The 12,885-nt window shown below is 40.2% G+C and overlaps 1 protein-coding gene across 2 annotated transcripts in view; it reads right to left on the bottom strand.

The window, feature by feature from the left end:
* Window positions 1–12,885, bottom strand: part of CAMTA1 (calmodulin binding transcription activator 1) — a 980,313-nt gene that overhangs the window by 8,205 nt on the left and 959,223 nt on the right. For both annotated transcript variants that reach the window (XM_017856059.1, XM_017856060.1), the window contains 4 exons: window positions 11,739–11,759; window positions 10,135–10,328; window positions 9,004–9,078; window positions 5,859–5,889 (listed from right to left, as the gene is read on the bottom strand). In XM_017856059.1, coding sequence (XP_017711548.1) covers window positions 5,859–5,889; window positions 9,004–9,078; window positions 10,135–10,328; window positions 11,739–11,759 — 321 coding nt within the window. The remainder of the gene's footprint in view (window positions 1–5,858; window positions 5,890–9,003; window positions 9,079–10,134; window positions 10,329–11,738; window positions 11,760–12,885) is intronic.

The raw sequence follows: 12,885 nt of genomic DNA on the forward strand, positions 1-12,885 counted from the left end.
AAAAAAAAAAAAAAAAAAAAAAGTGAATTAGATGGTTTTCTATCCATCTGTTACTGATCTGTCTTACAAATGCTGTGATCACATTATGCAAAACAACTGAAAATTCAGTGGAAGGAAAAAAAATTCAATTTTGTAGACTGAAGCCAAAATCAATGGACTGAACTGGTTTCATTAACATTACCTATGTTGTAAGCAAATTTTTCGGTATATAAACTTGGTAAATATAGACAAGAATTTTTGAAATTGGAATTAGACTTGAAAATCCAGGACCTGTGGTCACCATATCTATAGGACTTGGAACACAGGTGCATGATAAACTTTTATGTTACACAAACTTAGCTAAGGGTTACTGAGTGCTCAGTTCTCTTAAGAAATTACAACTGTTAGACTCATTCAGGGCTAAGAAAGAACTGAATCTAAAAATGTCCAGGTTATCTAAAAAAAAAATTATAATTGCACTTACTTCTAAATTCCCTTACACAGAAGACAGGCAAAGCAGTATTCCCCGAGCTCATAGAGGCAATGCAGGACAGAAGCTACAGTTCCCACAGTGCCAGTGCTGCCCTCAGGAAAGCTGCACGGCCACATTTCTGACTCCTATCAGTAACTTGCAAAGTAGAACTCTTATTGGCTCTGACTTAAGTAATTAGAATAGTAAGACTGACCTGTGACCATTCAGCTATTAACATTAAAGACAATCCCAGTATTTCCCCAAGCATTCTAGGCTGAGAATAATCACCACCTGGGATACCATTGTAGTCTCAATTCCCCCTCCCCAAAAAGTTGCATCGTAATGTACTGAAGTGATGTCGTAAGCAACAGCACTGAAAGCCAGCAAAAGCCCACAGGGTTTACTTCCATCAGACGTCCAATGATCATTTATGAATCAATGAAGTAGGCCTGCTTCAGAAACTTGTAGCAAACAATGGCTCCATGGGTAAAGCGTAAGGCAAAGCTGCTTCATTACATCTACTCAGTGATGCTCAGCCAGAGAAATGTCTCATGAGTCAGTGGAGTTCAGCGGAAATATTCTCGCAATGCTGGACGTCAAAAATAGACAGGGCAGCGGATGCGGCTTTCTGATTATTACCTGTTGCTTTCAGAGCTGCAATAGCTTGTGGGGAATTTAGGAAAAGAGAGATCTTGCCATTTTCCAGAAATCTCATTTGGATTGCAAAACAAAAAAGACAGAGAGGCCCAATAAGAATGACACAGAGCATGTTGTCTGCAATTTAACACACACCACTGTGTTCCAAAAATATTCATTTCCTAAAAGAGGCAAGTGAGACAGAATTACTTTGGAGATTTAAAATACATCCATGATGACACATCCCACGTTCATGTCTTACTTCTCATGAACACATCAGGCCATTTAGAAACTATGCCTCATGCCAAATTGAGCTACAGAAGTGTGAGAACACATTTGTTGACCCTAGAGCACTGTTTACTTCTCAGTACACTTCCCGGCATTGTTAGAGGACTGTCCCTTGGATAAAAGTGTACATAACACAGCCAAAAGTGCAAGCGTAATTTTCAGAACTTGGTAATGACCTAATGCGGCTATGACCCGGGGCTGCTCTCAGAAGCGCACAGCAGAGCTGCTCTGTTGAGACCACTACTTACCAGCTTCTGGCAAAGTGTTTGGAAACCCGCTTCTCAAATAAAAAGAAAATACGTTGTTTAAAAATGTGTGAGTAAAAAGTGTTGTTTCTTCTTCCTCTAATTAAGGTCTTATTCCAGTAAAATAACTGCACCTGCCTTTACTGAACACAGGTGACTAGGCCAGCAGTTTATAAGAAATAGGTTATTTAAATACTAGCATTCCCACTGCTTTTAATAATACCTGTAGTGACTGTTAGAGTTTACAAAGCCTTCTCACAGGAATAGTGTCTCGTATCGGGAAACGAGGAATTTGTCTAGAAATTGCTTTTCAGAGAGTGGTGTCTCTCATCTATGAGAACACTTTCTACTGCCCATGAAAAATAAATGTCTTAGAGAAGTGGAAAGTCATTTTCTGTCTAGAAAAAGAGGCATTTTAGTTTTTATTTTTTAGGTCAAGCAAGTCTCAATACTTTGAGGATAAATCTGTTATGTAACTGAACTATCTGCTAACATATAAGGTATCTTGGTTTTTCTTTATGCAACTGAATAATATCCTGTTAGATATATTCAAAATCCAACTGAAAGTATCTTTTCAGCATATGTACTTTAAAAGTTTCTTCAACCTTAAAAATCCTTCAGTCATTTGCTGAGAAATCGCTTTTGTTGATTTAAATAATATCTTTGTGTAGAACAAAAGTTCTCTCCTAAATACAGCTATTGTGTCCAAGGCAAAAAACAAAAACAAAAAACCCTGATGACAGTATGGAGAGTTTGTTAATTTCTTTTAAGTTACTGGATAAATGAAGAGGTAGCCCTGAAGGAAATGGGGATAAAATGAGCTGTACTCAGTGAAAATATTTGGTGCTTTTCCTTAGCCTTTCCCAAGCAAACACAAAACATTTCAAGACACAAGTGGTATTTTCTGATTGCTCTGCTGCTGGAATTCGTCTGTCGTGTCTTAATGCTGCCTTTTTAGATCTCCCCCTGCTCCAGTGACATAGGAGTTTGGGTCAGTTTTAGTGTTTTACAAATACTGTCCCCTAAAATTTAATCCTGTAAGTTTTCAAATATTATTTTTCTTTTCTTTTCTGAGACAGGGTCTCACTCTGTTGCCCAGGCTGGAGTGCAGTGGCATGATCATGACACACTGTAGCCTCGACCTCCTGGGCTCAAGCAATCCTCCCACCTCAGCCTCCAGTAGCTGGGAAAATACTACTTTTCAATGTATAAACCATGTCTTAAATATGGAATACTTTATGAATTAACAAAATAAGTATCTTCTTTAACATAATTTCTAGGACTATAAATCTTCCTCAGAGGATGCTCTGCCTCCCAAGAGTAATTTCAATTTGGGGACTGTTAAAGGGAGTGCCATTATGACTTCTCTGATGGAAGAATGAGGGAGAGAAGATCTTATTGGTCATCACACAAAGCCATATATACGCTATTCCTCGGTTCAGAGAGTTAGCTAAATATCACCAGGATAGAAGGAACCTTCTCAGCCCCTCTCTCTCAAACTTGCGTAGACGTTGTGAGGCATAAGGGGTGTCATGAGATTCCAACTTTCCATGCATGAGTACGAGTTTTAGGAGTTCACAACAGAATGTAGCCGGCATTAAATAAATTGAGGTTGGGATTCTGGTTTGCACTGAAAAGCACCTTCTGAAAATGTTTCTTAAAACGGTCATTAACATAACAGAAACTAACAAGCTTCAAAAACACATAAGCAACCACCTCCCGTAAAAACGTTGTCCTTGCAGCAGGTGATATTGATTGCATGTAACATGCATGATACTACAACTTGTAGTTAAACTGAACACTAGGGCATGCATCTATTCTCTTGGAGGTTTTTTAAAATGGAAAGAAATAGGGTGAGAGGGAATAGAGGGAGAAATGGAGATTTTGTCCTTTTTTTTTCTTACATTTCAAAACAAACATCTCTGAGCCAGCTCTATCACAAGGGACCCGAAATATTTTAATTGGGAACAATTCCCTAAGTCTAAAGAGGATTAATTAGTTAAGTTTACGTAAGAGTATAGCTGCTTTTTTTTTCCTCAAAAAAACCAAATTGTTCCTTCAGCAATTATTTATAGTTTTAAATAGATGAGCCTTTAAATTTTAAAATTTTAAGGCTTTTAAGGCTTTTCTTTTGTTTTTCTTTTGAGACGGAGCCTTGCTCTGCCGCTCATGCTGGAGTGCAGTGGCACAATCTTGGCTCACTGCAACCTCTGCCTCCCAGGTTCAACAGATTCTCCTGCGCACGCCACCACGCCCAGATAATTTTTGTATTTTTAGTAGAGACGTGGTTTACCATGTTGGCCAGGCTGGTCTCGAACTCCTGACCTCAAGTGGTTCGGCTGCCTCGGCCTCCCAAAGTGTTGGGATTACAGGCATGAGCCACCATAGCCGGCCCTTTTAAGGCTTTTAAATCTAGGGTTAAGGTCATTATTACAAAGGACTTATAAAAACTAAATTCTTCTATCATCAAGTTGGCACACAACAACCTGTGGGCCAAAATCCAGTCCAGTATCTATTTGTATATATAAAGTTTTATTAGAACACAGTCATAGCCATTCATTTATATGTTGTCTGTGGCTGCTTTCCTGCTACATTAAAAGAACTGAGTAGTTGGGACTGACTGTACAGCCCACAAAGCTTAAGGTATTTACTATCTGGCCTTTCAGAAAAACATCTGCCAACTCCTGGGTTAAAATATAATAAATAAAGATTAGCATCAACATAAGTCTAGTTAGATGGGAAATAATATGTCCAGAAACATTAGCAGTTAAAACTGCTAAGAGATTTTTTGAACTATGACCTTTTCTCAGAAATCTTAAAGATGACTAAATAAAGTATTAGTGTAAGGTTAAGAAGAGGGGGCATTGAATATAGTCGAGCTGATAGAATTCCCGTGTTATAATTTCAACTCATTTTTTCTCTTAAGATTATATATAAGAAACAAGTTGTCAAATTAATCTAAATGAATTTAGATTAATTAGATTTTGATAAATTCTATTTCTGGCTTTTTTTTTTTTTGAGACAGGGTCTCGCTCTGTTGCTCAGGCTGGAGTGCAGTGGCATGATCACAGCTCACTGCAGCCTCAACCTCCCAGGCTTACATGATCCTCCCACCTCAGTCTCCCGAGTAGCTGGGACTACAGGCATGCCCTACCACGCCTGGTTAGCTTTTGATCTTTTGTAGAGATGGAGTTTCCCTATGTTGCCCAGGCTGGCACTGAACTCCTGGGCTCAAGCAATCCTCCCACCTCAGCCTCCCAGGCTTACATGATCCTCCCACCTCAGCCTCCCAAAGCGCTGGATTATAGGCATGAGCCATCGTACCTACCCTATTCTTGGCTTTGAAAAAATAGTTTTCTGACACTAAATCTTTGATTATAACTCCAACACATTATAGTTGCTTCTGGGAGACTTTTGCCTTTTGCCCTGCTTACAAATTAGCATCATATTCTAAAATCTCAGGAACTAAAATTACTCACTGTCATCTCTTTAAAATTCAAAGCCTATTGGAATCCCTACTCTTGTTATGTAGAATATAAACATTTAAGACATTTTACACCACATTTTCGTTATTCAGCATAACCATCGAGTGATGGAAGGCCGGTTCACTATTTTATAATGAATGTCCTGGGTCTGTACTGAAAGGGCAGCCTTATACACTGACTTACCTCACAGCACCAGGGAGGGGGAGATTTAGAAAATGCAACCACAGGAGCAGGGTATAGGGAAACAGCCATTCTCAGTAAGAAACAGGTTCATTTAAAAAAAAAAAAAAAACAAAAAACTAGGACCACCTCCTAGTGAGCCTCCTTGCTTTAGACATTTTGACAAAACAGTCATTGAGAAAATATCATGTGGCAAATTATCTTAATCACAAAAAGCCACCTGCTGAGTGTTTTCATGTAACACAGCCTTATTTGGCCGGGTACGTGGCCTACCAGCCCTGTTTTCGTCCCCAGGCTTCCTCCGCCACATCCTAGGCATGCCCTGCAGTGGTTTCGAACGGCCCTCCCTTTTACTCACTCATGCATTTGTACATCTAATGTATGTGACTGTTCTCCTGTCATATAAAATAGCAGTGTTAGTAATCAGGGTTAGTTTTTACTTGATTTTATTTCATTCAAAATGGATGTGAAACTTACTGGCATACCTAGGCTGCAGCCCCATGCAAGCAAGCAAAAAGCAAAATACTGAAAATGGAAGAGAAGAGAAACTGGCTAGCAGGCAGCTAAACTCACCCTTTTGTACAGCCTATGGTCCGCCAGGGGGCTTTAGACAGTAAAACAACACCAGAGAGCTATTAGCACGTGAGGGTCACAACAGAAATCTTATAAATAGCTTTATTTCAACAAAAAAGAGTGTGACATGGTTTCTTTTTTGGAAAGAAAGAAAAAGAGAGTGATGGTGGGGGTATGTGAAATGAGTAGGTAGAAAATTCACCAATTTAAGTCTCAAAAAATTGGGGTCATATGACTTAGAAATGGGACACTTCTGACTGATTCCTGAAGCCACTATCTACCTACCTTTTTGAGAGGGTGTCATATGAAGTTTTCCTTTTTTTTTTTTTTTTTTTGAGACAGTCTCTCCCTGTCGCCCAGGCTGGAATGCAGTGGTGCAATCTCGGCTCACTGCAACCTCCGCTTCCCAGGTTCAAGAGAGTCTCCTGCCCCAGCCTCCCAAGTAGCTGGGATTACAGGTGCGCACCACTACACCCAGCTAATTTTTTATATCTTTAGTAGAGACAGGGTTTCACCACGTTGGCCAGGCTGGTCTCAAACTCCTACCCTAAGGTAACCCCCCCGCCTCAGCCTCCTAAAGTGCTGGGATTACAGGCACGAGCCACCGCACCCGGCCAAGATTTTCTATCTTAATACGATTTTAATGCTTCTAAGGAACAACAGACATGATAGTTTCTTTTAAAATAACATTAAATAACTCGACCCAGAATGAAAATAGGATTACACACATCCTAAGGAAAATATGAGTTTAAAACAAACTTCCAGGATAGATTTTTAGGATTTCTTCAAGATCCATAATTGATTGAGACATCATTAACAGAATATACAGAAATGGAATTGAATACCTGAATCTTAGTGGCAGAGGTGATAAAATCTGCCTACCTTTTTTCTAACATTCTGAAACTGTAAATTGGTCAACACAGCCAATAACATTTTTTATTTCATTCCAATTAATGCACAGGAATCCAGAGCCCATATCTGATGTTCTCTTCATAATGAACCTTCTTGTTATCCATCTTATGATGTTATTACCAGTTAAAATATACACTTAGGAAAGGCAAAATCTTCATGAAATTTTCTCTACCAGTTTACAGAAAGAGAACTCTAAAACAAAAGTGAAAGGACTCCTTTGTTTAGCTTACTTTGTGGGGGCAACCTTTCATGAATTTATGTTTTGTTTAAGTATCTCATGCTCTTAATTCTCTCAGAGTAAACACAGGACACAGCTTTGGCAAAAATGAAAGGGAGACGAGTGTAGGACTTTATGCAGTTTTGCTCCTACGTTACCCACACATTCATGCAAAGTCTGAGGATCAGGCTAGAAGAAATGAGGAAAAAGTCTAGCACAACTTAACTTGCAGACATTCTGGTTTGTCTGAAGTGGCCTAAAGAACAGTGGTGTCAAGGTAATTTTCTTGAAAATAAAATCTATCTGGAAAGTATCAACCACAGTGTTATGAAAGAAGATGTGATTCCGCTCAAAGTGGCCGAAGTCTATTGTTTTTAGTGCTGGATAGGGTCTTGCTCAGGTTTTTCATTTTGCAGGTCTAAGAGGAAAAGGGAGGAAGGAACTATGAACATATTGGAGAATGTAAGGAAAAGGGCCCAGGTGAGTCCTTGATCTGTTCACCAAATAAAGAAAATCCAGTACTCTATTTGGTCCTAAGTCCCCTGCAAAGTAAAAGGTATGACTGAACAACAAAGAAAAGAGGCTGCCTTAGGTGAGGCTTGCAGAATTAATTTCATGATCTTAGAGCCATACCCATTTTGGGGATGCATTTCCTAACAGGACGTCCTGTTTCAGAGTACTGACACTGGTATGTTACTCATTAGCCATCATGGTGAAAAATCTCCCATCCTCGCACGGTGGAAAGCAAATGTTGCTGAGGCACAGGGCGAGTGAACACTGGCTTCTGCACGGCATTGTAGCTGGGGAAAACCATCTATCCTAGTGAATACTGTTTTTAAGTTTTCATGATGCTAATGCAGTGGCTGTGCATGTTTCCTTCTGTGGTCACAAAAATAAATTCTTTTGTTAATTTAAGTAAAAGTACAAATAACCCATTAAACCTATTAAGTCTTAAAGGCAAGGTATTTTCAAAGCTAGCAATCAGATGGTTGTAGGAGTAAGAAAAACTAAAGCAAAATGAAACCTCCAAGGAGTCCAATTAAATATGAATACTAGGACTTTTGGTATAATTAAATAGGAAGAGGAAATAAGACATTAAAGAGCCTGCTTTAATGTTTGGTTCTATAAACTGCACAGCTCCTGACACACAGAGCAACAACCCAACCACACAGAAGGTGGTCTACACCCAGCTCAGACGGCCGCAGTTACAGACGTCAGACTGGAATATTAACCTGGATAAAGAACACAAACCACTTTCACCAGCCCTCTGAAATCTAAGTAGAGACGCTAGTCTTCATAAAGAAAGCTCAAATTTGAGAAACAAAGAGAAATTCCTCTGGCTTAGCTCCACGAGAAGATGCTACGTCCCACAGAACGCTGGGGTCACAGGACCCCATTTCCTACTAATTGAAGATATGCCCAGAATCTCAGATGTCTTTCTTTTCCTGAACAGCTGCATTCCAGCAATCTCTCCTGTTCCTCATCACGGACCAGCTTTAATTGATAGTTTAATAATAGAGGATGTTAGCAATTACATGACCAGCAGAGGGCACCAGCTATTTGGTGGAAATTCTACATCAGAAAACTTGTTTGGAATTCATGGTTTTCCTTTCCTTCCTTGAGACTAGAAAGTGTTTTCTCTTTGGACACATGCTAGCATAGCAAAGGATTAGAGCAAAGAATATACTGCAATGTGGCGTATCAATCGCAGGTTAAAGAGAAACTTAATATTAAAAGCTAGTCCGACTAAGGTGACCTCACACCCAGATTAAAACAGAAAAACACGGGTATGAATCTCCATTGTTCAAACAGCATCGTCTGACATGGTTACCAGCGTTCCAAGGGTAGCAACCTGATTCCTACTTAAAGAGCTCTACTACCCTATTGTAATTTGGGACATATGCCCTGATTATCTGCAGGGGGATTAGCTTTACATAGGAGTTAGTGAGGGTTAAGAAGGTCAGGGATGCTTCATCATTCTCCCTGAGCAGAATGTATAAACGAGGACTAGTGTACCTGTGGCGACAGCGGCGTAGAAACCTCATTATTTTTCGAGCAGCTTGATCCTGCTTTTTGGTTAGCAAACTGCTCCTGAAAAAGTCAGAATATTATTGTCACAAGAAGGGCACAGTAAAGCCCAATATGCGAAACTGGTCAGCAGTGACAGAGGACTCTGCATTAAGCAGTTCATGTAGCAAAGCCAACAGCATACGTTAAAGATGTATACAATCTGAAGGGGAATGAGTGCGTATGCTGTTTTCATAGTATCGAGTCCAGGCATCACTAGAGGAGAAAGGAGGGTGTGTGCAGGCGCCCTCAGCTTCAAGAGAGACTATATAAAGACTGAAAATAAAATGCCACTTAAATATTCTTTCACAATTTATTAGAAGCTCATTTTGCCGCAAAAGGCATTCTGGCATTAGAGAGGCTTTCTTAGTTTAGAAGGTGATTCACGGGAGTTGATACACTCTTTGGGCTATTGTGCAAATGTTCTGATCAATGTATTTTACTCGGCTCAACGTTTTTATCACAGTCTCTAAAATGGAACAGCTTAACCCTAATTACTCTTCCAAGGTTGCAGTAATTCTACAATTTCACTCATTTCCCATTTGCCCCAAGAATAGTCTTGTCTCTAATCCGAATGTAGCATCATATACATTTCAGTTACATTATGATTAGGGACAAGTTCTGTTTAGAAATAACTCCAAGAATAGTTTTTGTATTTTCACATTGAAAATCAGATTTCCTTCAGCCTCAAAGAGCATGTTTATATAAAATTACATGAGTGCTGGCAGCGGGCTGTACTTTTTTTTTTCTTCTAAAAAGGAAATGGGTTAAACTACTATAATCGAGTGGTAACTTTCTGAGTAGAAACTGGTGCTGCCAAATTCTGATATAAGGTGAAATTGGGTGGCAATATCAAAATAATTGGGTGGGATATAGAGAGAAAGAGCTAAATATTCAAAACCAGACTCAGCACAGGTGTTAAGTATACAGCCACCATGCCTAGAACGTTCTGGAACACAGTGACTGCCAATGCTTTAGGCCTGTCCCCAGACTCCAATGTCAGCCCAGGACAAGTCTTTCAAAGAAGTCAGAGTTCTCTTCCCTAGGGAGCTTTAACTCCATGAGCTCTTTTCCACCCACCTGAGTTTCTGTTGTACAATCACAGCCGTCCGGCGAGCCTGCCGTCTTTTGCCACATTTCTTATAACTTCGGTAGTACTTTTGGATCAGCACAGCAGCCCGTCGGCTCTGCTGGAATTTTTTTTGTTCATAGTAACTTCGGAATTTGCTCTGGATAAGGATGGCAGCCTGTGTCATCTTTTTATAAAGTGCATACTGCAGGGGAAACAAGAACAAGCAGCACAGTAACAACAGGGGCCGCACAGGCTCAGCGTCCTTCGAGTTTACCGGGAAGGGAAGAAGAGAAAATGCTTTTCCCCTCTATTATTACATTCTTCGTTCAGGGTTTAATCACAAAAGAGGCAAACGAGGAAGCTTTACACCTACCTTTCCAAAATGTAAACTATTACTTTAAGGGTTGCCTTCAGACATACTTTTTTCCCCTAAAACATCAAAATATTTAGCCCTTCTTGGAGAAAAATTTTAATAGCAATACCCTTACACATTTACGAATCTAAAACCAGATTTCGACAGGAAAATTTTAAATGCTTCAGATTAATATTTCCTATCCAGTTTTGAAACAGGAATATAATTTTTTCATGCCTTCCAATTCCCACCATACACAAATTGACTTAGCAGTCAGCCCCCGGTTTCTAACTATCATTCCACATGACAAGTTTCTGACTGAGTTACAAAGTCCCAAATACAAGGCTTATCATGAAACGCTGACACCTTTAAGCCATTTTAACCTGTAAAAGATGAACACTCGTAAGACCAACACGGTGGTGAAGCCGTGAAACATGGACGGCTGTCACAGTGCTGTGGGCGGCCCAGGAGGCAGTGCCAGGAGCCCTCCACCCAGCCCGCTGCAGAGCTACAGAAGTGAGGAATGAAGGCCCAGGGTGAATTCTCCTCAACATCAGTCTCTAGGCACCAAAAACACAGAGCTCTCCATGGTCTTAAAACGTTATGTCCAAATTTCTAATAAAACAGAGTATGACTCCGGGGATGAGAAGCTGCAATGAAGCCCTTTGCTTATAAGAAGGCAACTTACCATTGCAAGGAAAAATATTCCCCAGAAAATCCCTGTATCTGCCTAACTGTATCTCTGGATGTATGAGGAGGTGAAATGAGGGAGGGAAACTGCCTTCTCAGAATTGTCCAAGAACCCGGACCCTTCTGCGAGAAACTTCTTTGGTCTTATCTGACCTGCTTCACCTTTTCACTGGTCTGAAAGTCTTTGAAGACAAGAATGCTGTAGCCTACAGAGCCCCTGTGGTTTCCATCATCTCCACCTGTGCACGTGACACACTCAGACCCATCGGGCCGTAGTGAAGTGCTTTGGGAAAAAGGGTATTTCCTTAGTGGCCACAGGGCTCACGGGAACTGGCTTAGATGGATTAACGCCAGCCAAAAAACGTCCAGTTATGAATGTCGAAACCCACTCCAACTGAATAACCACGTGGTCCCCAGAGGACGGATGCACTGTGCTTAGGTGGCCTGGCAAGGGGGCACGTTTACTCCATGACCGTGCCATCTTAATGGCCCCTCCCTGTAGCTGGTGATGGGAGTGAAGTTTGGGACTCTGGTGGAATGGTTTGTGAGAGGACTTGGGTGCATCATTACCTTCAAGGCTATCCATGTCAGCTTGGGGGAAAAACAGAAAATACAAGATTAATGTTAGATTGCTGAATATAATGAAATTTAAAACCAGAATCAATAAAACTCCCAACCAAGAAAAAAAAAAAGGCGACCTGGCTATAATAATGCCTTCCGTTTTCCAAAATATTTGTTTTACAGTTGTTACTCTTTCCAAAAATAACGCCTTCTGTCTTCCCAGCTGTAGATGACAATTTCTGGGGAGGGTTATTTTTTTAAAAAAAACAAACTCATATTTTGGAATCAATACCTGTTGTAATCACAGACTTGAAACCTTCCTTCTGTGTATCACTTGTGCTCCCAGGAAGCCTGCTCACCAAACAGAAGCCAGTGCGGCTCCCTGCTGTAGAGCTATAGGCACTGTGGTGTCAGCGTTTGCACAATAAACCTTCCTTTTCTGGGATCATGAACTCAACTGGCTCGAAGCCGAAGACGTCCCCCCACCCCTATTAATCGGGCTTAATCCTAGAGAAGCTTGAGGAAACGGCAACCGGAATCAGAAACTGAGGCAAGTCCTGGATTATGACAAGGTAACAGAATCCCTAATAATCTATGTGACCATTACACACATTAGAATGTATTATTCCTGAAATAAAAATTTAGAACGACCTAAAGCACAATCTAATAAAAGGTTCTAGAATCTACTGACAGGCCTGAATGTTACCATGCGAACCAGTCAAAACTCCATTAGGCAATTTTTAATATTTTATAACCACCTCAATGATGAGAAAGGCCTAATATTCATGTAATTTCTCTGGGCTTCAGCTGCTTCATCTGTAAACTGGAAATAAATACTGCTTACTTCAAATAATTGCAAAAAGGAAATGAGATGGGGCACCTAAAAAATCTAGTATGTACTAGTTGCCCCAAAAATATGAGTTCCCTTTCCCATCTGACTAGTTCCATAACCCTACAAGTTGGTTTGCAAACAGTAATACTGCACGAAAGAGTACTTAGATATTTGTGTTGCACCTTTAACTAAGGTGAACAAAAGCAGTTTAAGATGTTCTGAGCTTCCTCTGATTTTCAAAGATTTTAACAATTCTTCATTGTAAAATGCATTAAGAAGCTGAAAGGAAAATGGCCAAAGATTAAATACCTTCTGTAATTCAAA

This window comes from Rhinopithecus bieti, unplaced genomic scaffold, assembly GCF_001698545.2.
Source record: "Rhinopithecus bieti isolate Rb0 unplaced genomic scaffold, ASM169854v2 scaffold_40368, whole genome shotgun sequence".
NCBI lineage: Eukaryota > Metazoa > Chordata > Mammalia > Primates > Cercopithecidae > Rhinopithecus > Rhinopithecus bieti.